Source organism: Manacus vitellinus, unplaced genomic scaffold (genome assembly GCF_001715985.3).
Source record: "Manacus vitellinus isolate BGI_N305 unplaced genomic scaffold, ASM171598v3 scaffold_46_pilon, whole genome shotgun sequence".
Classification (NCBI taxonomy): Eukaryota; Metazoa; Chordata; class Aves; order Passeriformes; family Pipridae; genus Manacus; species Manacus vitellinus.
In genome coordinates this window covers 2,891,443-2,916,613 of record NW_021940578.1, presented here as the reverse complement: position 1 = coordinate 2,916,613, position 25,171 = coordinate 2,891,443, and the positions used below count along the sequence as shown (strand labels likewise).

General features: G+C 41.4%; 1 protein-coding gene across 1 annotated transcript in view; it reads left to right on the top strand.

Moving 5' to 3' along the window:
* Positions 1-24,563, top strand: part of PRDM2 (PR/SET domain 2) — a 28,352-nt gene extending 3,789 nt beyond the window's left edge. Inside the window, 4 exon segments of the mRNA XM_029962422.1 lie at positions 16,314-16,424; positions 16,919-19,161; positions 19,163-21,291; positions 23,239-24,563. Coding sequence (XP_029818282.1) covers positions 16,406-16,424; positions 16,919-19,161; positions 19,163-21,291; positions 23,239-23,251 — 4,404 coding nt within the window. The 5' untranslated portion in view covers positions 16,314-16,405 and the 3' untranslated portion in view covers positions 23,252-24,563.
* Positions 24,564-25,171: the final 608 nt, after the last annotated feature.

The following is a 25,171-nucleotide window of genomic DNA, read 5'->3' as shown; positions in this document are numbered from 1 at the left end:
ATTCTCCTTCTAAGGAAAAAAAAGAACAGCTTGGTTTTTACTTTACAGTTGAATTCATGTGTCCTTTAGAGGAGTAGTGTAGATATTTTTTTGTAGATATTTTTTTGTCTCATCAGGGCATTTCTTCCTCTGCATATGACAGTAATAATTTGTAGCAGTGAGCAGTAATATCAAAGATTAATGTTTCCTTCCAGAAGGAAGACTTGGTGTCTCTGGCTTCAGACTCAGTCTTTCTTAAAAAAGGAACTTTACACTGACTGAAGTATTTTTTTAAAGAAAGGATGGTCATAAAAAAAAACAAAAACAAAAGGTAGTCATACATAAAGATATCCTGTGGATTTATCAGGATATAACCTGCTGCAGGGTGCTGCCTGGGCTCCAGTGTGATCAGACAGGGCTAAAATCTCATTTCTCTCCTGGATTATGTGGCAGATCAAAAGTCTGGTTTGGAAGAATAAAGATACTGATGTTACCCAGGATAAAAGCTTGCCCTGCTGTATGCTTGTGAATAATACCTCTACAAAAGCCTTTTTTGGGGGAGAGGAGAGCAGTGCTTTCCTTCTGCTGTGCTTATCCTGCCCGTGCTGGTGCCTCACTGTGCTGTTCCCTGTGTTCCACTGCTCACCCTGCCAGGCAGCAGAGCCCTGGCACAGCCTGTGCTGGGGCTGCACTGAGGGCTGCCTGTGCTGCTCAGCCTGTCAAGAGGGGGGGAAAAAGGCTGTAATTCCATTTTTCCAAAAGCATGTGCTGCACAATGCAACTGGAGTGGGTTGTCACCAAACCAAGTGACCTCAGAAGCACAGTTGTGTCAACTCTTAAAATGCTTCTCCATTGTGGTGCAGGCAAAGCACCTGCATCAGGGTCACCTGTGCCATGGGGATTATTTATTATAGTCCAGTTTTGAAGTCTCAGACCATCACTAATAAATCTTGTAAAACTTTGTTACCTTAAATGGTTCTGCTGCTGTCACAGTTTTGGTGTCCCCATAGTTCTTAAAGGTTTGAGGGAGAACATGAGCTGTAGGCAAACTTAGTGACCAGTACTGGCCCAGGGACAGCATGGGATTGAATTATGAATCAGTTATTATCTGTTATAAAGAATTTTTTGTGCCTTGGTTTGTATCAGTGTGAATGCAAAGGGCAACTTCAGGCTTCTGCTTCCCAGATTCTAAATAAAAGCTGCCATCCTAAAAGTCACATTGGTTTTTCTTCTGTCTCTAAGTGTAATTATTGCTGAAACAGTGTCAGATTGCTGCTGGAGGAAGGGGAATGTAAGGATGAAATCAGCAGGTTGAATTCTGGGATAGTAGAAATAGTGCAGGTTTTTTTTGTTAATACTTTCTTAGGCATTCTCATGTAGTTCCAAATAATTAGCTGTACTTCAGAGTCCCATAAATATGCATCCTGTTTACAAAAGGTGGGCCTTGGATTGCCAGCTGGATGTCATCACAAATGGAAATCATGGCCAAATGATGCCCTGATTGTCTGGTTTTTTAAGGTACAAGAATTTATTAGGCTTGTGTGCTTGGAATAAGTTTAAAAGTTTGTTTCTAAAGAGAAAAGAGCTTGTGAGAGAAATGATTGTGTATGAATTGGAATGTAACTTAGAGAAGGATGTGTAGGTTGTACATTTGTAGCAAGGATACTGTGAAACTGTATTCTTATCTAAGCTCTATTTCCAGTAAATTTAATGAAAAACTTTCATTTTCTAACCAATGACTGGGGAGAGACAAGCAAGGAAGGAGGAGTTCAAACAAGATCATCTGGAGCAAAGTCTTAAAACTGGAATTTACTTTGATTTCCCCAAATCACATTGATTTACAAGAAGGTTTATACAACCCTCATTCAGAAGCTGCATTTGGGATGTCAAGGGCAGATTCTATCTGGAGAGTATCTAATATGTTTGAAGTCTGCTAGGCAGTGAAAGTTTTCTCTTATCCCTCATATATGGTACCCTTTCAATAGGAGACTGGTATTACTTTACATTCCCATCTTCCCTTCTCCAGCAGTGCCCCCAGTTCCAGGACAGCTGCTCTGAGATTTCAGAACAGCACAGGGAAGTGGCTGTGATTCATTCCAGCCTTGCTCCTACCTGTGGGTTTAAAAATGGGAGAAGACAAACCTTCATTTCGGGAATAAAGCATCAAATTATCTATATTTAAAAGAAAACTTAAAAATTCAGCACTAAATTGCATGTCTTGACCCCTTAAACTCTGTGTTTCTAAGTATAAACTTTTGGAAACAGGAGGATTTGGCACATCCAGACATTTCTTGAGTTATTAAGGAACAGCAGTAGTTGTGCTTTGTATGGGATTTCTGGGAACGTTGGGAACCTGTTTGGTGCTGGGATGGAATGACAAGGCCTGGGAGGGCTGGGGGGTGTGGTTCCTCTGCAGAAGCCTCAGTTGGAGCAGGGTGTCCACATTCCCTTTGGAGTTCCCACATGTCCTGACTGTGCCTGGGTGGGGGATGTCACTGGGAACCAGTGTCACAGAGGGTCTGCACTGGCCCTGGGCTCAGGCAGCCCCCCAGTTGGTCTGTAAGTCACTGCCTGGTGATGGCACCAGGAAAGCAGAAGCCCTTAGGAGGAGGATTGAGCTGGATTTAGTGCTCAGGGCTGCAGTGTGAGGGCTCAGTGCTGTTCTCAGCTCATTATTAAAACAAGGACTACGAGCACTTTGCACACTCTGTTACTTCATCTCTGGGGGGTCTGTGTCTGTAACTTAAAATAACAGTCTGCCCTTCCTGGTGGTAACAAGTTGGGGTGTTTCAGCTGCTTAGTTCTTAGAGCAGATGTCTGCAGTTATCCCACAGAAGGAAAGTTCTTGGGTTATTTGATAATTGCAGTTCTAAAGCCTTCCGTGTTTTTCTTCGTACTTTTGCTTCTTTAGCCCCAGTTCTTTAGACTGCTTTTCTCAAGTTAAAAAAATAAAGTACATCTAGGCCACAGTTGTGGCATTTCCCAGCAAATTTGCTAATGCTGTCTTTGGTTACATAACCCACAGTGCAGAGTGAAATAAGGCACCAGGCAGCTTTCTAGTATTAATCAATTTTTTCCTGTTGATCAGGGTTAGCTGTGAAACAAGGAGTGACCTGGAAGAAAAGCAGCTTGGTATTCCACTGCTTTTTTTTTTTTTTTTAATTAATCCAGTGTGTTTGGAGATTATTCTTCCTTCTTGGGAAAACACTGTTTTAATTTTCCTGAAAATAAGTTCAATGTTACTAAGTTTCTCTTGAAATACCAGTTTCCTTGTAGAACTGTTTTACTGTATTAGGATTTTCCAGAACTTTCTTAGACTGTTCTCTTCTAAGAAATCACACAGTTGCTTAAACACTGCTGTGTAGAAGATGTAGAGAAAATTTGGTGATTGCTGTTTTAGGGAAGAGCTTTGAGACAGATTTGGAGGATTTGTTCCAAAATAGGAAGGGGATGAATTCCTGCAGAGTAGGAGAATAGACACTGCTTTCCAGAGAGAAAAAGTGCTTTTCTTTTTTTATTCCTTGAAGTATTTTGTGATTTAGAACTGTTACTTGTAGAATACAAGAGAACAAACTCCATGAGCTGCTGACTGCCTCACATCTCACTTAAATCTGGGTGACTTTCATTGCCATGAATAATCCTTTTTTAATTCCTTTGCATTACCTCACATTAAGTCAAGGCTTTACCAGCCACTGTTGATCTTCCTGTGGTTTCCTGACCCTCCTGTGCAATCTCCCACTTCAGTGTTTGTTTCCTAATTGGAGACTCTGGGTTTTATGGTGGATACAAGGTACAGTCAGTTACTGGCTTTCAGTGTATTCTTATTTTATTTGCCTCCTGCTGGAACCATCTCTTAATTTAGGGAAGGCTCCAAGTTCTTGTAATGAGAATCTTCTGTACCTCTTAATCATTTTTACTGCCTTTCCCTGGATGTTTTCTTTGTTACACTTCATCTTTTCAAAACAATTTGAACAGAATTAATATGAGTAATATTGTATCATTAACGGTGCTAAACTTTTTTTAGGGCTTTTTTTATTCCAATTTGCCATATTTTGCACTGACTGTTTATTTTACTTGAATTGTTTACAGGGAATGTTTCACACTGAGGGCTTCTCTGCAGATGCCCCATGTCCTTTATGATGCAGTGGTGAACAAGCCCATCTAACTTGTGTGTGCACACAAAGGTTTGATAGCTGGTTTCTTCATGGAAGAGATGCAAACTCCACTGGAGTTTCTTGGCTGAGAGCTCTTTTCTTTAATTGAGATCTCCTTTGTCAGGTAATTTGTGTTTGCCAAGTCTCTGAAGGTTCTCATGTCACTGCAGTACAAAATACCAGAGAAATTTTATATTTCACTTATTAACTATTTAGTACATTTTTCAAATGAACAAAAAAGAAAACCAGTTGTCAGACCAGAGTGTGTGTATCTTTTTCAGTCTGTCAAACCTTCCAATTTATTCTGTCATTCCTGCCAAGAGCCTTGCACAGATTGACAGGAATGACTTTGTTCTGAAGAATTCTCACCGGCCTACACTTGCTGTGTCAAGTTCCTCAAGAAAATGTTACAGCAGACTAAGTTTCTACTTGGGTTTATCAGTTATTGAAACAAGACTCAGGGATGTTGCAACATTTGTAGCTAAGAAATTAGATAATGTCTGACCATTCTCTAGGAAGGATTTACTTACCTTTTCTACACTTTCCCCCTGGACTAAGAAATCACAATATTTATTTGGATCACCGGTGCCTGAGAGTTATTTAGGATGAAACTTTCAGGAGCACTCAAGAGCTCACCAGAGCTGCTGCTAAGAGTTAATTTTGTTGTCACACTTTGTTATCAGAGTTCTGCAAGAGCATTTGATTGACTGTGATTAATGCTGTAGAACTTGAGAGAGGCACTGTTATTAACGTGCTGATTGACATAAAGTTACTCTAGTGAGAGTATTATAATAGCTGGAAATCCATCATCTTGATTATTATTGCTGCAAAATGCCATGGAAATGAGGAGTCAGCTCTCCATTATTCTGAGCTGTGTTGGGAGCCAGCTGCCTCCCTGCAGTCTGTCAGATATGGATCTCCTCTGATTTGGCAGCCCAGCAGAAACAGTGGGACTGTGAGTGGGAGAGGCCTGGTGGCTGTGGAAGTGACTGGATTCAGAGAGGTTTGGGTGAATTTTCTCCTGCATCACCAGTACTCAGGGCCAAGTGCAATGCAGACTTCCCCACCTTGCTGCCAGTGAACTGCAGACTGAGTGTGTGGCTGGTGAGCTGTGGTGGGAAGCAGCTCAGTGCAGGGAGAGCTGACCTGTCTCCAGCAGTGGGTTGGGATCAGAGTGTCCAAACACCCCCCTTTCCCACAGTCAGACCCTCAGCCAAGCCTTAGACTCATCTTGGGCTTTTCCCAAGGAATGGGTCATACCAAGTTTCAGTGAGTTGAGTGAAAAATTGCCTTGGCTGCAAAGTGTTCCCTTTGACATTGCAGGTAAAGAGCAGAGAGTCCAGCTTTTCCAATCTTATGGACCCTTGGCAGGGATTGCAAAAGCAAAGTGGACTTTGTGCTGAAACTTGGCCACAGCTACCAAATCCTGCCCTGTTACGTGTCACCCTCTGGTCCCTCCACTCCTGCACCAGAGCTGGGTTTTTCTGGTTCCTTACCTGCAAATTAAAATGTCCAAGATACTTTACAGTGACATTTTCTTATGCTCTTAACAGGCATGTGCAAAGAACTTGTACAGCTTTAAAGTCTAATTTGATCTAAACAGGTTAATCTTGACTGCAGCAGTTAATTGAGCAGAAGACAAAGAAATATATTTGTGCTCTGACTGGGATTTATTTTCACTCTGAAAAATGGAGGAAGTTGCCATTCCCTGTCGTGCCTTTGTGAGCCTGTTGACCTTTGTTGGTGTCACAGATGAAGCAGATGCAGTTTGCCCCTGTCTGGTTTGGGCCACACTGTAAATTTAGAACTTCTCTTGTTGGTTCTGTTCACATGAGCACCAACTGTTGCTGTTGTCCTGCAGCACAGTCCTCTGCTGCATTCTGAGAAATGCACTCATTGGGCAACTGGGGGATTACAGTTCCTTTGGAAATATAATTCAGTGTATCTTGTGTTATCAGAGAAGGCTGACAAGCATTTCTCTGAGAAAGTATCAATGGGCTGCAGCTGAAATGAATGAAGCACTTTGTTTCACAGGGGAAGCCAAGCAAATCTTGCACAATTTCTCAGCAGATAACAGTGATTTGGTGACTGGACTGTACATTAAAATCATGAGTTGGCCTAATATCTATCCTCCTCCTTTATCTACTCTTATAAATTAGAAAGGACCTGCAGTGATATTCTGCCATGTGACCTTGGATTGTCACTCTGGAGCTGGAAGGATATGAGTTGTCCCAAAGTTCACAGATACAGAGAAACAAAGTTTTTGTGCTGCAAATATGTTGTGACAGGAGCTGCTTATTAACAATTAATGTTTCTTGTTAGGTTGGAGACCCAGTTGAGAAGATGCTGTAATATTTTTAGTGGGGATTGATGGAAAAACATTATGTACTTACTTAGTGGGTAGTTGGCTGCACTGAAGAAAAATTATAAGGAGGTTAAAGGAAATAAATCTGGAAATGGTTGTCAAGGAGGGGGATGAAGTTAATTGCAAAAGAGAAGTGGGTGATTTTACTGGGAATACTTTGTTTGGCTGGAGCAAAATTTGTGACAAATGACATTTTGCAACGGTAAACAGAAGGATTAATTTGGGTAAAAATGAATAACAGGGCAAATCTGAGGGACTGTAAATCAAATGTTTGAGTGTGATTTTGTAGGAGTTCAGTTTTCTCCAGGGGGATTTACTGTGGTGGCAGCGCTGTCCGGACCCTGCCTCTGTGAGAGGCTTTGCTCTCCTTTCCTCAGCCCTGGGCACTCCTGTTGCAGTAATCCCAGGGCTCCAGCTGACACAAAGGCAGGGCTGTTCCCTGGGAATTGTAGCCCTTGCACAGCTGTGTTCTGCCAGCAGAGCCCCAGCCCGGGGCTGCACAAACTGTTCACCTTTGCTTTTCCAGCCAGTGGCAGCTTTTCACTGACCCTCTGAGTTCTGTTTGACAGGGGAGGCAAAATTGCTCTGGAGAGCAAGAGACCCCCCTGATGAGCTGTGTGTGAAGAGCTTTTGGGTCTGCACAGGGGCTCAGAAGTCCTTTTTTTAATTCTTATTAAAAAATGTCACTGAGTGGTGTGACCGGTGCTGAACTGGTACATACCTGGTTTGTCAAACAGCAGAACAAAATGGCAGGTAGAGGTCTAAGGAGTTAATTTTAAAGACAACTTAACTAAAACCAGATGTTTTTAAATATTTTAAAATTTTAAATTCAATTTTTAAATGTAGTATTTTAAATATTTTAAAACAGTTAACCAAAAACCAGGTATTTTTGATCTAACCCTTCAAACATTCAGTGATCCAAATAGGGCCAGGACAGATATTTGGGTTATTTATTACAGATCTATAGTGATCATTTTAAACTTTGTGCTCCAAGTAGTCATGGAAGTAGTCTTTCATTTGCATTATTCTGTAAGTAATGTCAAAGTACCTGTTACTTCAATTTTCTGTGTGTAGCTTCACGTCAGGGTCAGACAAACTTTTTGGGGATAGCACTAGAGAATGTAGAAGCAACACTTTCTGGAGTTAGATAAAATCTCCTGTTGGTTCAAGAGGAGATTTAAATTTAGACTAATTCTCTGTATTTAAATACACAATTTGGGTGCTCTATTTTTAACTGAATTGTACATAAAAACTGGCTAAATATAGAGAGCAGCAGTTATTTCTGGAAAATGTCTCTGCCAGCTGACATTTCTCTTGCTGCTGCTGCTTTTGTTTTAATACTTAGCAAAACAAAAGCTGATGGGATAGAAGTGCAGAGAAGAACGTTCATCATATTTTCTGTGCTGGGCTGGCTGTCCATTGGCAGCTCTGGAGTAAGGAATCTGTAGTGGCTGGGGGAGGCTGTGTTTTTAGGGAGAGTGGGAAGCAGGAATACACAAGGAGCTGAAGTGATTGAGAAAGTCTGGAGCAAGCCTGGTCCCCTTTCTGCAGTTCTAGAAATACTGGTGTAAGGGCAGAAATAACATTTTTAAACCTTGCCAAGATAAAAGCTCTACATTTAATTGTTTACACTTAATTGTTTCATCACAGCTCATGTGTGGGTTAAAATTGCATGGAATTAAGCCCTTGTTTGCCATGCTTTGTAACTGTTGGGTGACATTCTGTACTACTTAAGTCATTATGGATGAGTAAGTCTTGTAGTCTGTAAACTTACAACTTCCTGGGATCCACACTCACGTTAGGCAGGAGTCATAACTCCTGCTGGGGATTTGAATGACATCCTGTTGCAGACAGGTAATATAAATGCTTTTGTCTCTCTTCTGCTAGAGAGTTATGGCAGGTAATTTAATTTACAAGACATAAATTGGATGAAGCAGACTGGAGACAGCTCATATCTCAATTGGTAGGGATTGGTGGAATGCCACACACTGAACACAGGCTTCCCACTCGTAGAACTTTTCAGCCTTAGTTTTTTTTCATCTGTTCATCTGAATTTTGTGAAAAGCTGCAGCTTGCCTGGGCTCATGAAGAACTCCCTATATTGGCAACATATTCCCTTTTGCTTCCCATTGGCATGGCACACCCATGGTGCCATCCTCCCATTTCTCATACTGTTAGATAATTTCAGAAGTTTGTGGTGCCATACAGTGACCTGATCTTCAGTGCTATCATTAAAGTGCAGACTTTGCCAAACATTTGCAGAAATTGGTGTTTTAAATAGCCCAACTCCGAATTTTCTTAAGCTTTCCATGGCAACAAGTTCATCTGTTATGCAAATGTCACCTCAACAGTCTCTGTCAGTGCATTGCTCTGTTTCTTCTCTGCAAAGTGGGTATTTAGTGCTTGGTACCCACACTTTAATCCACACCCCACTTAGGTGGATGTGCCTCTGTCTCCAGGTGTCCTGAAATACCTTCCCAAGGCGAGCCTTTATTGCCCCTTGGTCAGTCTGGTTGGCAAATGCAGTGATTCAGATGCTGCTGTGTGTGAGTGCAGTGATGGTTCATGGGCAGCAATAGGCTTATAAAACAGGCACTTTGGTATTAATAGAATTGCTGTGAAGTTTGGCTTCCTCTTTCTCCTCCTACTGTGTAAGCTTGAAAGTGTCTTTTTAAGGAAGAGGAGATGCGAGTTCTGTTGGAAAAAAATGCCAGAAGAACCTTTGCTCACTGCCTTTGCCCTTATCCCATAGATAATTCACAAGATTTTCCCATTTTATCTGTAACATGCAGCTATTTGTGTTGTGCCTCTGCAGCTTTAAAATCTGTATTCTGCCTTCCCACCTTTAAAATCATTTGACACATTAGGATTGGGCAGAATGACTGTGCAGAACTAACATCTTCTGTAGCTCTAAATTATCCTCTTGACTCTCAGGAGTTGGAGGTTAAAATTCTGTTGGGATGATCTTTGTTCACTGTCAAACAGCTCATGTCAACTTTAGTGTTTCATCTGCTTAACAACACCTGAAGTCCTGCCTACACAAACCAGCTGTACATGATAACTTCATAATGGTGTTGCACGAAAAAATGCCCCACCAATTACCTACAATAATGATAGACTGAGGAAAACAGCATAAAAAAGGCATTTACTTTTGCCTTTTCCTGCAGGTTTTCTTACCTACTTGACAGCATTGTTAAAATAGGCCTGCTAATGATCCTGTGTGTGGAGCCTTTCAGGTTTAATTGACATCCCCTTTAATGAGATGTTTGTTTCCAAAATTGATCTATGGCTTGAATTTTGCCCTTAGAATTGCTGGAATATGAATAAAAATGTGCTGATTTTGCCTCCTTTTTACATATTTTTTTCCATAATGTTCAGTTTTAGAAAGATACAGTCCTGAAAATGGAGAAATCTTTTCATGTTGTCATACTTGGATTGTACTTTCGAATCAGAGAGACAGAAACCTTCCTACCTTGGGAAAAGTTTGTAGGTGGGTGTTAGAAGGGGTTTTATGTGTATATGGTCACCAGAAAGTGGGATGATCTGTAGTCAAATAAAAATAAAAGCTTTTTCTGGCTTGTGTTAAAAAACCTGAGTTATCACCAAAGGTTCTGTGGCAGCACTGGAATTTCTGAGCTCTGGGGTCTTGGGAAGCATCCAGTTGGGTTCTGGAGCAAAACAAGACCTTTTTCCCCTCAAAGCACTTGGTAGGCAGTGGTTTCATGTTTTCTTTCATTTTAAGTTGGAAGGTTTAGAGTTCCAAAGCCATTCCCTCCCCAGGTAATAACAGTGTGTCTGTTCAGAGGTACTTCAGAGCTCCTCAGCTGAGCTTGCTTGAATCAGGTTTCAAAGCAGCACTTAATGCAAATACTTAAAAGGAACTTTGATATATTGTTGTATTAACAGTAATATTATGGAAGAAATATTGGAAGCTGATGGTATAATATTTAAGTAATGCTTGTTTAAGTAAAGCAGAATTGTTGGGCCTTTTTCTTTCAAGATTGTCATCTTTTTATTGCCAACCTAGTACTTAGTATCTTTGTGACTTATCCCTACTATTTTTAATTTTCCTTCACAATTATTCCTCTTCTTCCAGTAATTTGTAGTGTGACATTTTGAAGAATCCATTGGAAGAACCTCACCTATCCTAGATCACAATTCCCACAGTCCCTGAGCTGGTGGATGCTGTCACATATTTTTTGGGGCAGGCACTGGAGTTGTGTTGCTTAAAGGGCAGCCCCTCTGCCAAAATAATGAGCACCACACAATAAACCCCTGCTATATCCTTCAAAATGTGGCTGTTGGCTTAGATCTTTAAATAAAATATTTGTATAACCTTGTGGGTTCGAGATCATGTTTTCAGCACATTTCTGTAATCCCCATGATTATACCAATAACCCTCAAATACATGTATTTACATTTACATGTCAGGCACGTCGTGCCTACCAGCTCTGCCTAAATATTGAGAGTTCTTGGCTGTTCTCAGGGGCTCTGGGCAGCCCTTCCCACACAGGTGTGTTGCCCTTTATTTAGCCAGGTGGTTTTGGTTTGGCTTTGCTCTGGGAGCAGGTGCTGGTCGAGAATAATGAAAGGTTTTGTAAACAATGAAAGAACTTGAAAAAAAACCCAAACAAAAAGCGAAATGAAGATACTTAAATGCAAACAGAGGAAAATATTTAAAAAACCAGCCTTAGTATTCTTAGTATTCACATCTTAATAATAAATATTTTGATTGAAATACCATTTTTTGATGCTTAGTTAACTGAATTCCATTTGTTAAGTGTGTAAGGTCTTTAACATCTACGTGCTGTGCCAGTCACAGTTGGACAAGATTCTAAGAAGTCACTGCAACATGTTCCTGCATTTTTTTCGTGCTCCTCCAGCCAACACAACTTTGATTTAATTTTCTGGAGCAATTTATGCTGTTGTTTTAGGTATAGCTTCCTGTGTGAGAAAGGCATTCATGTGTTAGAGCCTGTCTGCAGAACAAACAACTAAGTCAGATTTTTACCGATGCCTGAAGGCTTAAGGAATCTATTTCAAAAAACATGACACCTACCAGGATTCTGGATAGAGGAACAGATGAATTGTGGGGCACAGCAAGCTGTTTCTCAAATTAAAATTCAAGTTGCATCACTATGTTAGAATTCATTAATCAGAAGAGTATGGAAATGATTGTGCAGTTGTTTTCTGCTGAATTTTCTGAAGGGATTTTTTTTTTAGCTTGATTATACACTTAATCTTTATTTCATTCTCTTTAGTGCCTAAATACTGCCTTTTTTTTTTTTTTATATGAGATGGAAAAAAGTAATAGTTGATTTGTAGAGTAGTAGCAGCTACTGCATGGGATTGATGCAAACTTTATTCTGAACCAGTTCCAAAGGGATTTAAGTAGTGAATTTATATTATTACACTGTAATTCTCATCGTGAAGCTGTGGGGTGTTGTCAGAGTATAACATGGCAGTTTATCTCTCCCCTTCAGCCATGTCCTCTCAAAGTGCCCCCTCATCTGTGCTCTAAGAACACTTTTCAGAGGGTCTCTGAGGGAGCTTCTCCTGTTTTCCAGGAAATGTGAGCTTTGGGCAGGTACCTGTGGCACAGCACAGGTGGGGTGTGGGCTGGGGGTGGGACTGGGCTGCAGTTATTTGTTGGCTGCAGATCTCAAAGAAACACCAGTCATTTCAACTCATATCAATTATTCTTTTCCCTCATTAACCCAAGGTTTATGGGGAGGCAAATGTCCCCCTCCTGTGTTCCTTGTAAGTGGTGGAAGCAGTGTTTGAGCTCAGTTGTGAGTGTCCTTCTTACTTCATGATCTTAACTGGGAACATGTTTGGTGCTGCACTTAAAGGTTATTAAAGATAATAGCATCTTGTGCAATTGGGCAATGTTTAATTATAGAGTTCAGCTCCAAGTATATGGAAAGACTGTGTTTAACATCTTCCCTCCTGGCATCTGAGTGTGCTCATCCCAACCCACCAGAAATAACTCAGTGGTTTAACTGTTTCATCAGTACTTTGCTTAACAGAAAAATCTGAGCACAGGTAACTGTAGGTTGTTAAGAGGTGTCTTGGTTTTACCAAGAAAATAAAATATGGGCAAATAAAGATTGTTTCTCTCTTATGTTGTTGCTCTGGTGTCATCTGAACTCTCCAAAGTTAGTGGGAGTAGTGATCATCTGGACATTGCAACAGGCCCAGGAGATCTCATTCCACTGCCAGTGTTACACAGGTGTTGTGAAGGTGTAAAGGCAGATAATGCTCATGCTGACCTATCTTACAACAGGAGTGAAGGAAAGGGGAGAAAAAAGAACCCTATTTAAAGTTGCAAGACAAGTTGGTGCAATCCTCTTTTGATCTTCCTCACTGTAGACAAGAACCTACTTTCCATCTGTTTCTTTCATTCCTTTTCCTTTCCATCTTTCTTTCCCAATTCTTCTAATGCCCAGACACATATATTAAGTCCTGCCCTTCATTTATTCTTTTGGCATTGTTTCCATTTCACTTTCCCTGTGTTTCATTCCTGTATCTTTCTTGTTTAGACCAAGTGGAGGATCCAGCTGGCCGTAGCAGCCATGTAGGACCCTTCAGGAACCTGATGGTAAGTGCACGTGTGTGCTTATACTCAGGCTTCCACCAGGTTCTGTCCTCTGAGGCATTTCCCATCTCCTGAAGGCTTCTGTTGGTTCCTCTGAAACTGTGACTAAACTCAGGGACAGACCTTGGGCTACTCACTTGTATCAGAATAGGAGGTTGAAGTTTTCGTGGAAAATCTGCAGGAAGAAAACAATGCAAATCTTTCAGGTTTACATGAGTTAAAAAGCACTTTGAGAACTTATGGGGGAAGGTCTCAACAGGTGTTAAAATATCTTCACACATTCCTGAACTCCAGGTACTGAAAGCTGGGAGAGCATATCAGTGAACTGTCTCTTTACTATTACTTTATTCTTAAATTCTCTTCCTGGGCATCTACTTTTGAACATTCAGGGCCATGAAATGATGCATCTGGGACAGTCATTGCCGTGCTTGAAAGAAACCTCCTACCTAGAACAAACTAAGTCTTAAAGGAAAACATCACCAATGGGTTGGTGTCTCTGGCTGCTGTGTGTCAGCAGTTGGTGTGACACATCTGAAATGCTGTACACACAAAGCAGTTTGGCTCACTGTTCAGAGCAAGGGCAGGTTTGGTGCTCAGTGGATCTTCTTTTCAAATGCATTGATGCTTAAAGGCCAAGAACTCATATCACAGAGCAGGTTGCATCTCTTTTTAGCAGTGTGGCAGCAGAGCTTGCAAGTGATCTTCTTTCCATCAGTGTGTGACATGAGTAACTCGATTTTTGTGTGCAGATCCTGCTATTGTAGTGATTTCCCAGATTATAATTGGATTTGGGATACTATGAATTGTGTATTCTATAAATGGATGACACTTTGACACACTTGTGCAGGCTTTAGCACTTGGCATTGCTGTTGTTCCCTCTACATGCTTTACCTCACACTGGAAGGATATTTCCAATGTTGTTAAAAGGAAGAATTAATTTGGTGTTGGTTTGAAGACTTTGACAGGAACCTGTTGTTATGCTGAAATTCAGTGCTGCTGTGGCATTAGGTGACTTGTCCAGTGACTTCATCTGTGATACCATCATATGCTGCACCATGTGTAAAACAGTGTCTCTGAGCATGGCCAGGGTTGGCAGCTGAGAGGGGCCTGTGCACCAATCTTTGCCTCCTCGTGTCCAATCTCACCTGTAGAGACAAACTGAGAAGTTTGTCATTTAAGTCAAGATATTGATGTTGGTCTTCAGATGATAAGTGGTCTGCAAAAAAATCAACAGCTCTTGGGGTTCTGGCAATAAAATCAGGTTTGTTATATCACTCCTAAGGTGTGTTGTGATGCATGTTTGATTCCCCAGGAATGTTTTGTAATCTTACATTTACACCTTTCCCTAGAGATGGAACCGTTTGCTTGTGTCACTGTACATTCCCAGAGAGATTTCAGGTGACTTGGCAGATAGTTCTGGAAGCTTATTTGAAATCCTTTATACTCAGATCATGGTACTACTGGTTCTAATTATGACCATTAGAAGTGCTGATAATTATTTTTTATGTTCAAATGGGGACATTCAGTAGCCTGTCAGGTAAAGATGCACTTGAACTCCTTGTGCCTGTGTGAACACTCAAATATGTGCTAAATCTTCTGGAAGTTGTAGGTGTTTGATATAAAATCAAAGTTAAATACTGCATTGTCCAAATAATTCATTGTAGCAGGTTAGACACGGGTATTGTTCCAGTATTTGAGGATATTCAGGGATAACTGTTAGTTCACCTTAGGGGGGATACCTGTGTGTGTTCCAAAGGTGACAGAAATTCACCCTGAGTGACTGTTGTCAATTTATGAGACTAAAAACTGTTCAATTGGACTAAGAAAATAAAAAAAGGTTTGTTACCTACATGAAACTGAAACACACTGGAATTTGGAGGTGGCCTGTGAAATCTGAGCTCCTTGAGCGGAAATACAGATAATTATTTAGATAGAATGTTCAAATCCAAACAAGTGTTTCCTGTCTCTGAGCTGCTGTCTTGGGGAGTGTACTTGGGACTTCTCTGTTTGAATAGAGGAACGTGTTTTTTAAAAGGCATTTCAGTTTCTTGGCTCAAGATGTGAAAAATATTTGAGGGGTAAAAAGGAGGAACTTGTTGACAGGACTGTGACTTGGAAGAATGTGCTCCTAAATAGGAAATGGGTTTAGGGCTGTGATGGACACTTGGGATCAGAGGGAAGGGGCAGCGTGTTATAAAATAGCTTTTTGTGTGTTGGAGGGGGCAAAGGAGGAATCTGGATTGCTGTTTCTGGAAAGGTCTTGTTCCCAGGAGCTGGTGTGTAGAAATGGGAAGTTTCAGAGGAGACACAGTTTTATGTGTTCTGTGTGGAGAGTGTGGGCTGTGCAGTGAATTCAACTGGAAGACAGCATTACTTGTTATTACACACTCCTTATCAAAACTTCTGTATATTATAGGGCTGAATCTGTAAAATTAATGGAAAAAATCAGCAGTATTTTGTAGTGCAGTGGAAAATGAAGTTTTCAGTGTGTTTACATCTTGCACCACTGGTCAGCTCTTTGCATAATGCCCTTTTGTGTTCATTATCCTCTGCAACTAATACTTGCTGCTTCACTTTGCTAACAGAGAGTGTTAGCAAACTTGTTTGTGTCAGTGGACACAACAAAATACCTTTATATTTTGCTGTTACCTGGTTCCATCTAATTTGGTTTTACTGCCTTTGCCTTGTTGGTCAAGCTCATGGTGCTTTTTGGTCTTCTCAGATGTTATTGCTTTGTTGCTTTTATTATTCAGGTTTATAGAGCTACAGTAACTTCTCTGGGTTTCTGTTTCATCAGGTTTCCAATTAACATTAAGGAGTAATAGTATATGAAGAAATTTTCTATTTTCCATATATTTCTGTGAGATACAGGAATTTAATGGCCATAATAAAGTCTTGGGTAACTTCATGATGTGAGCTGGTTAACCCTGGACAGGACATTTCTCCTATAGTTTGTTCTTGCTTTGAAAGTGAGGAAAGTATTTTGGAGTCTGAGGTTTTTAGAAACTCATTGTTATCTTTAATTATGATTTCTTCTGGGCTCCAGAGGCTGCTTTGCCTCAGTGCTGTCTGTTCTGCTCATCTGTCATTTGTATTCCTCAGGAAAGCAGGGTCTCTGCAGAAGTGGGTTACATTCCAAAGCTGGGGGTTTAACTCAAGTTTGACAAATAAGAGTTATTGAACAGGAATAATAAGTGTTGGGATTTTTCCTCCCTAGGAAAGAAGAAGACTCAGGAAGGTAAAAACAAGGGAAAGAAGGCAGCAGATACAAAACAGAAAAAGACTGATTTGGATTCTACTTCTGCAGATATGAAGGATTCTAAAGAGGGTAAGTTCTCAAGTATCTTATTTTTTTACTTCTAACTATCATTTTGAATCAAAGAACACTTTTTGACATGTTTAGTACATTAGCAGGTTATGTTAGTGTAGCAAAGTGAACATGTTTATTCTTAGTTAGGAACTGGGGTATTAGAAGCACGTCACAGATGTACAAATCTGGCCACAGGAAAAACTATTGAACTGCAAAATTTAGGCATAAACTTGAACTCCTTAGAACAGAAGAGCAGAGTAGAGTTCTTATTCTAAAATATTGTCTTTGGAGCTTAGTTACACAGTCATTATTTATTGCTAGTTAACAGTGTCAAGGGGAAAAAAACCAATATTAATTCTTTTGACCCGTAGCTCTTCCATGCCTTCACTCTGTGGTCCCTTCTGCTTGCCCAACACACACACCACTGTTGTGATTTAGGAAGAGGGAGAAGCAAGGTGTAGCACACTCTGAAGAGTTTGGTAAAAATATCTCCTGCTTTTCTCGTGTTTCAGGTCATAAAGAGGAAGATGAAACGCCTTCTGCTTCTGCTGTGCTGTCCCTGGAACAAACAGCTGTGATTCAGGAAATGGTAAATCAGGATGTGCTTCCAAAGCTGATGATCCCCAGTCCGACCAACGAACCACAAGTGGTACCTGAAGACAAGCAAGGAGAGGCAATAAACTGTGCATCAGATGATTTGGATGACGATGAAGAGGAGGAGGATGAAGAAGAGGAAGATGAGGAGGAGATGGAAGATACCAATATGCCTAAAGAAAATGCTGAAATGCCTTTGATGTGCGAAGAAAAGTTAGACTCCCTGGAAGAACAAAAGAGCACGTCGGAGGAATCGCCAGAAAACTCTCCAAAGAAAAAGCTCGTGGTGAAAATCCCCAAAGCAAGAGGTGAATCCAACGGTGACGTCCAGGAAACGTTCATGTTTCCCTGTCAGCACTGTGAGAGGAAGTTCACAACAAAGCAAGGGCTCGAGCGCCACATGCACATCCACATATCCACCCTCAACCACGCCTTCAAGTGCCGCTACTGCGGGAAGGCCTTCGGGACCCAAATTAACCGGCGAAGGCACGAGCGACGCCACGAGGCCGGGCCCAGACGGAAACCCTTCCTAACCTTGACCTCATCACAACACCTGGATAACGTTGCTGATAACCAGGTAATTGTGGATGATGGTCTTAAAGACGACCTGAACGTTCCCGGTCTCGTGCAAGACTCCGTTGTCTTGGATTCTGAGAAGGCTTCCCAGGAAATGTCCAACTCCGCGTTTGCTGAGGAGAACAAGGAGCCCAAAGAGTTGCACCCGTGCAAATACTGCAAAAAGGTGTTTGGAACTCACACCAACATGAGGAGGCACCAGCGCAGGGTTCACGAGAGGCATCTTATTCCCAAAGGGGTCAGGAGAAAAGGATTCTTCACCGAAGAGCCACCGCTTCCCACAGAGCCGGCCCCGTCAGTGCAGAGCGTGTACATAGCCAGCACGGAGATCGAGGAGGAAGGGGAAGTAGATGATGTCTATATTATGGATATTTCCAGCAATATCTCTGAGAATTTAAATTATTACATTGATGGGAAAATCCAGTCCAACAGCAGCACGAGCAATTGTGATGTGATTCAGATGGAGTCCAACTCTGCAGACCTGTATGGGCTGAATTGCATCATCAGTCCGGTCACGGTGGAAATTTCCTCAAATATAAAGGTTACACAAACACATGTGAGTGAACCTCCTAAGGAACCCTCTAGCAGTGGGAGCAGTGAATCCAAAAAGAGAAGAACTGCCAGCCCTCCTCTTGTACCAAAAATAAAAACTGAAATAGACCCAGAACCTATAACTCCTACAAGTTCTTTAAATCTTCCTCTTAGCATTTCAACAGAAAGCTTATCTTTTCATAAAGAAAAAGGGGTTTATTTGTCATCAAAATTAAAGCAGCTGCTTCAGACACAGGACAATAAGAAGATAACTCCATCAAGTGAAATCCCGAAACTAGGACCTTCTGTTACATCATCACCTATTTTGCCTCCAGTATCCAGCAGATTTAAAAGAAGGACCAGCTCTCCTCCCAGTTCTCCACAGCACAGTCCAGTGCTTCGAGACTTTGTCAAATCAGGTGAGGGAAAAGCTGTGTGGAACGATAGTATTCGGAGCTCAAAAATGCCAAAGCTAGAAAGCCACAGCAGCTCACCTGCTTGGAGCTTGACTGGAAGGGAGGACAAAGAGACTTTGAGCCCTCATTGCTATGAAGAATACAAAATATCAAAAGACTGGACAGCAGCTCCAGCATTTGGCAACGTGTGCAACCAGCAGCCGCTGGATTTATCCAGTGGTGTGAAACAAAGGTCTGACGTCAAAAGTAAGACTCAGGTTCCCTGGGAGTCCGTTTTAGACCTGAGCGTGCATAAGAAGCCCTGCAGCGATGCAGAGGTCAGGGAGTGCAAAGAAAATTCCATCCAGCCAACGTGCAGTGGTGTTAAAAAGAAGAAGCCAACCACGTGCATGTTACAGAAGGTGCTGCTGAACGAGTACAACGGGACGGACGCGGCCCCGGAGGGCGCGCTGGGGGGGAGCGGCAGCGCCAGCCCCGGCAAAGCCCCGGAGCCTCAGGCAGAGCCCGACGTGGATCCCGGGCTCTCGGCATCGTCTTCCACTGACACTCAGCCCCTCAATTCTTCCGCTTCCCCTGTGCCACAGGCACCCGCTGTGCCCCCTGTGTGCCAGCTGCCCCCCTTGCTAACCCCCACCAACCCCCCCCTCCCCGCCGCCCTGCCCGCCCGTGTTAACAGTCGCTACATCGCCTCCTCCCCTGCTCCCAACCATGCCCTTACCCATTCCAGATGTGTCTGCCAGTGCCACTAACACCTCCTCCTGTCCATCACCACTCTCCAACACTACTACCCAGTCCCCACTACCAGTTCTTTCACCTACAGTTTCTCCTTCTCCATCCCCTGTTCCTTCTGTTGAACCTCTTATTTCTGCTGCCTCACCTGGCCCTCCTACACTCTCTTCCTCGTCTTCCTCCTCCTCTTCCTCCTCTTTCTCCTCCTCCTCCTCTTCATCATCTCCATCTCCGCCTCCTCTTTCAGTAGTTTCTTCTGTTGTTTCCTCTGCTGATAATCTTGAAAGTTCTCTCCCAATAATAAAACAGGAAGAAGCTGAAAACGAGCAGCAGAAAGCAAGAGAAGATCCTCACACTTCCAGCGACTCGGGAGTCGTGCAGGAAACGTTCAGTAAGAGCTTTGTGTGCAATGTCTGCGAGTCCCCTTTTCTTTCCATTAAAGACCTAACGAAGCATTTATCTGTTCATGCTGAAGAATGGCCCTTCAAATGTGAATTCTGTGTACAGCTTTTTAGGGATAAAACAGACTTGTCGGAACATCGCTTTCTGCTCCACGGAGTGGGCAATATCTTTGTTTGCTCCGTCTGTAAAAAGGAATTTGCTTTTTTGTGCAATTTGCAACAGCATCAGCGGGATCTCCATCCAGACAAGGAGTGCACACATCATGAGTTTGAAAGTGGGACTTTGAGACCCCAGAATTTTACTGATCCCAGTAAGGCCAACGCGGAGCACATGCAGAGCCTGCAGGAAGATTCCTTGGAACCTTCCAAAGAGGAGGAAGATGAAGATCTAAATGATTCCTCTGAAGAGCTTTATACTACTATAAAAATAATGGCTTCTGGCGTGAAATCTAAAGATCCAGATGTTCGTATGGGCCTCAATCAACACTACCCGAGCTTTAAACCACCTCCCTTCCAGTATCACCATCGCAATCCTATGGGTATCGGAGTTACTGCCACAAACTTCACTACCCACAATATTCCTCAGACTTTTACTACTGCCATTCGATGCACAAAATGTGGGAAAAGTGTCGATAACATGCCCGAGTTACACAAACACATACTGGCCTGTGCCTCTGCCAGTGACAAAAAGAGATACACCCCTAAAAAAAATCCAGTACCCCTCAAACAGACAGTGCAGCCCAAGAACGGCATGGTGGTTATAGCTGGGCCTGGGAAGAACGCCTTCAGACGAATGGGTCAGCCTAAAAGACTCAATTTCAATGTTGAGATTAGCAAAATGTCCTCCAATAAACTAAAAATAAGTGCATTGAAAAAGAAAAACCAGCTCGTCCAGAAAGCTATCCTGCAAAAAAAGAAATCTGCCCAGCAGAAGGCGGAGCTGAAAAATAATCCCTCCGAGTCGGACTCTCACATCTGCCCCTACTGCAACAGGGAGTTCACCTACATCGGGAGCTTGAACAAACACGCCTCCTACAGCTGTCCCAAAAAACCCATCTCTCCCTCCTCTAAAAAGAATTCTTCCAAAAAGAGTGCGAGCTCCTCGCCCGCCAGCAGTGACAAAGGCGGCAACCAGCGGAGGCGAACGGCGGACGCGGAGATCAAGATGCAGGGCACTCAGACCCACCTGGGCAAGACCCGGGCACGGACCTCGGGGCCGGCCCAGCTCCAGCTCCCCTCGGCCTCCTTCAAGGCCAAACAGAGCGTGAAATTCGTACCTTCCATGCGCTCTAAAAAGCCAAATTCGTCTTCGTCCCTGAGGAACTCTAGTCCTGTAAGAGTGTCTAAAATGTCCCACGTGGATGGGAAAAAAACTAAGGTGGTCGCTAAGAACAGTTCCTCTGCAATGCCCAGCAAAGCGTCCCGGAAATTGCACGTCAGGATACAAAGGAATAATAAAGCTGTTCTGCCAAGTAAATCTGCTGTGGCAAGTAAGAAAAAGGCAGACAGGTTCAGTGTAAAGTCTAGAGAGAGGATTGGGGGACCCATCACGCGGAGCCTGCAGCAGGCAGCAAATGCAGAGGCAGCAGAAAACAAAAGAGATGAAAGCAGTACAAAGCAAGAGCTAAAAGATTTCAGGTAAGCGTTTCATTTGAAGTTGAAACAACCCAGGAACACGTTGCTTGCTGGTTTGCCAGTTTTCTTGGTCTTTTTTTTTTTTTTTTTTTTTTTTTTCCCTTTTGGAGTTTCTCATGCTTAAATAAAAAAAAAAAAAACAGAACAAAACAAAGAAAAGTTGCATTTCCTGAACCGTGGTTGAGCAGCTCACTGATGCCGAGGTCTGATGTACATACTTGATGCATTTTGTCATGTTGTCATGAAATAATACACGGTTTGTATAGAGAATGGCTTTAATTATAAACTGAATTGAAAGCTCTGGAAAAAAAAAAAAAAAGATGTCAATACTTGAGTGCAAATAAACTTTGTCGTTAAACTCAATGTTATTGGAGACACTGACCTTGTATTTGGTATCTGAGGTGGCCCAGAACCATTCTAGATTTATTTATGGCTAAAAATCGTGACTGCATTCTTTACTCACTCAAGTAACTTGCTTTGGTTTGTAATAAAAAGCATTCTCTGCATATATATATAAGTATATATATAAAAGAAACAAACCATGACCAAATACTTCAAAAATGTATGTGCATACGGATTGAGTCAGATCATTAAATACTTAATATAAGGGAAATAGACATGTAAGAAAATTTACATGAACATGTAAATTTGTTAGAATTATCATGCTTTTATGTTTCACTATAAAATTTTATAATTAAAGTTCTATTTCTTTTTGAGAAGAAGCATTTTAATCACAAGAAAGGGTAATACTTCAATAAATAAATAAAATCTTGATCTACGTGCCTGAGTCCCGACTCACGTCTTCATGTAGTCTCTGCAATCACTAGTATATTTTGCACAGTGTTTAGAACCTCTGTTACTTTGCTCCTGCCCTGTTATTCTTGGAAACAGGTGTCTGATTTGCCAAGGAACTTTCCCAAAGCTCATGGGTGATTTTGGGGTTGGGGGTTGCAGCGCTGGCTGTGATTAACACCAGATTGAGGGGTGAGGGGGGGAGGATTTATCAAAGTCATGGCTAAGTGGAGGAGGGGGAGGAACTGGCAGCCTCTGGCAGAACAAGTGTCCCTGAGCAGGATCTGTTGAGTGTCAAAATCCAAACTGTTCACAGCTTGTGTGTCTTATGGTGGAGGCTCCGAGGTGGAAATTGTGAGGAAATGCTTTGTAAAGTAAAGGTTCTCTATAGCAGAATTATTCCCAAGGGCTGGAGGGGAATTTAACTTAAAATAGTCCATACCCAAATTAGGATGTGTTGAAGGAAAAATATCTTATTGGAATTTGGAGACTAAGGGTGTAAAAAATGCCTTTTAGGAACAAGAAATGTCTCCCAGGCCTGTTCTCTTGGGACATAAACATCTTCCTGTTAATTCTCATCAGCTGCTCTCTCAGTGTTATGTGTGAAACTGTATTTAAATGATGCCAGAACAGATCAGAATAAGAAGCCAAAATGACACATCTTTCCATCCAAATGAATCATTTGACCTCAGGCAAAATAACAAAGTACTTGGAAATCAGTGCATATGGGAATTGTTCTGTAAGATCTGGGGGGAAATATCCATTGACCAGGACTAAGATTTCCTTGGCCTGCTCAAATACCAGTACTTTGCAGTCTTGATCAGTGTAGTGAGCAGTTTCACTAGGAAATTATTTTTGTTTCTGAAATAACTTTCATAAATTTAGATTGTCTATTAATCTTTTTATATCAAATATGAAGAATTTTTTTTGCCTTCATACACTAATGTCAGCACAGTTTAAGTTTGATTCTCCTCTATGTAGGCACTGTTGGGTTTGGTTTTTTTTTCCCCAGGAAATCTCAGTATTTTTCCAACACTTCCTTCATGTAATACTTATTTGTTTTTCACCTTTCAGTTTTTCTGTGTAAACATACTCCTATCACAAATCGTTTTGTCGTTTATCTTCAAGTTTTTGTTTTTGTTTATTTTTATTTTCTAGGACTCTCCTGTAAAAAACAAACCAAACAAACAAAAGTCCCTTACTGCCATGGTAGAGCTGTTGCTCCTCTTAGGATAAGCACTACGCCAAGGGATGGGAAATGCAAGCTTGTGAAACCCTCAGGAGCTGACTCACAATCACAAAATTCCCTGCAGGCTTCTTGCTAACGCTCAGTGTCAGGCCTAGATTTCCTTATTTCATGCCTGCCACGCACAGGATGATTCAGATTAAAGAGGATGCTACTTAAAACAATTAAACCCCACGGGAAATCATCAAGAGAAATAGTGGGATTAACTAAACCAAGTCTCTGCTCTGGTGTTTGCTCAGCTCCTGCTTTGGTCCAAACCTTCGTGGAGTTCATTGGCTGCTTGGCAAAGCAGTGTGTCCAGAACTCAGTGTAGATTCAGGGACAACAATTGCTGCACTCAAAAGTATTTTTGTCATGTATTAAGTCTCTTAAAGCCTTTTGTCTAAATGAATCAGTAGAGGCCAACCCAGCACGGCAGAAATCTCTTTTCTTCCCACCTTCTCCTCGCTTCCTGACTCTTTTCCATGTCCTGCATACAATGGGAAAAAAAAGCCTCAATTGGGTGTTTTATGAATTTTCCAAGTTCGTATTTACACACGCCAATAAAACTTTCTATAGCAACAGTGAGTTTCTAAACAGCAGATATTTCATGGATGCAGTGTATCTTTTTATGGATCAGAAGGCCAGAGCAGGGCTGCAGACCTGCATATTTTGCAAGTTAAATCTCTAATTACTCTAAAAGGTTGTACACCTCTAATGATTTAAGACAACAGATCGGTCTATTGTTCATAACAGCTTTTTCTGGAAATGCCATTTGTCACGTGTTCCTAGAGCTTTCAAGATTAATGATGGAATGGATGGAAAGTGACTTAGTTTCTTTATACAGCCACCCCTTATATTTTTGTTCTTGACTTAAAAAGTAATCTACCTCTTAAAAAATTTGTAGTTTAATACTTGTTTGGTGAATTTGTGCCACTTTAACTTTCACTTTCACTATCATTCCCATTTTGTTACATTTCTGTTATGGGGACTTTATGTTGAAATATTGTATAAAGCATTTGTAGCAAGTTTAAAAAAAAATAAAATATTTAAAATTATTTAAATTGTTTTGGACACTTCAATTGTACTATATGTGATTTGCATTTTACATTAATTTCATTTTGTTTTCATTTTGGGTTGTTAATCTTGGAGCATGTTCCTGTATTAAAGTTTGCTGTTAGTTATATTGTTTCTTCTATTGGAGAGTGCTATAAAGACTATTCTAATGAAAACATTAAAATTACAATTTGACATAAAAGTGGGGTTGTCCTTGCTTTTGAACACTGTAGCCTTGCTGAAGGGGCTGTAATGCAGGTAAGCAGCTGCAGAGGGATTTTCCTCCTCCATCCGTCCATCCTGTAAATTCCAGCTGTAGTTCCAAGTCTGTGGTGTTGCAAGCACTTAATGACCAACTAGATGGAACCATCATGGCACATTTTCTATAACCAATAAAGGAAACTTTTTAAAAACTCGTGGGGAACTTGCCTTTTGTGTGTAAAGCAGGAAAACTGAAACGATGTACATCTAGGAGGAATTAAGTGTTCTTGCATCCTTCAGTTGGCTGTGCCCCAGTTCACTGAAATGAATTTATACCAATTTGCCACTTCTGACTTAGCCTTAGGATTTTGCTTTTTAATTGTGGACACAGTCAATAAATTCAAAGTATTTAAATAAAAATTGCACGCACCATTTCAACTTCGGATATTATAGTGTTTTTCTGATACTACAGTGTTCTATTTTTATATGCTTTAAACTTGTGAAACAGTTTAATAAAAAAATTACATATAAAGACTTTGGCTCTGAGAATTTTGGAATGTTTTATTCCACCATCAAGATAAATGTTCTGCCTCCTGCAGTGGAGCTGGA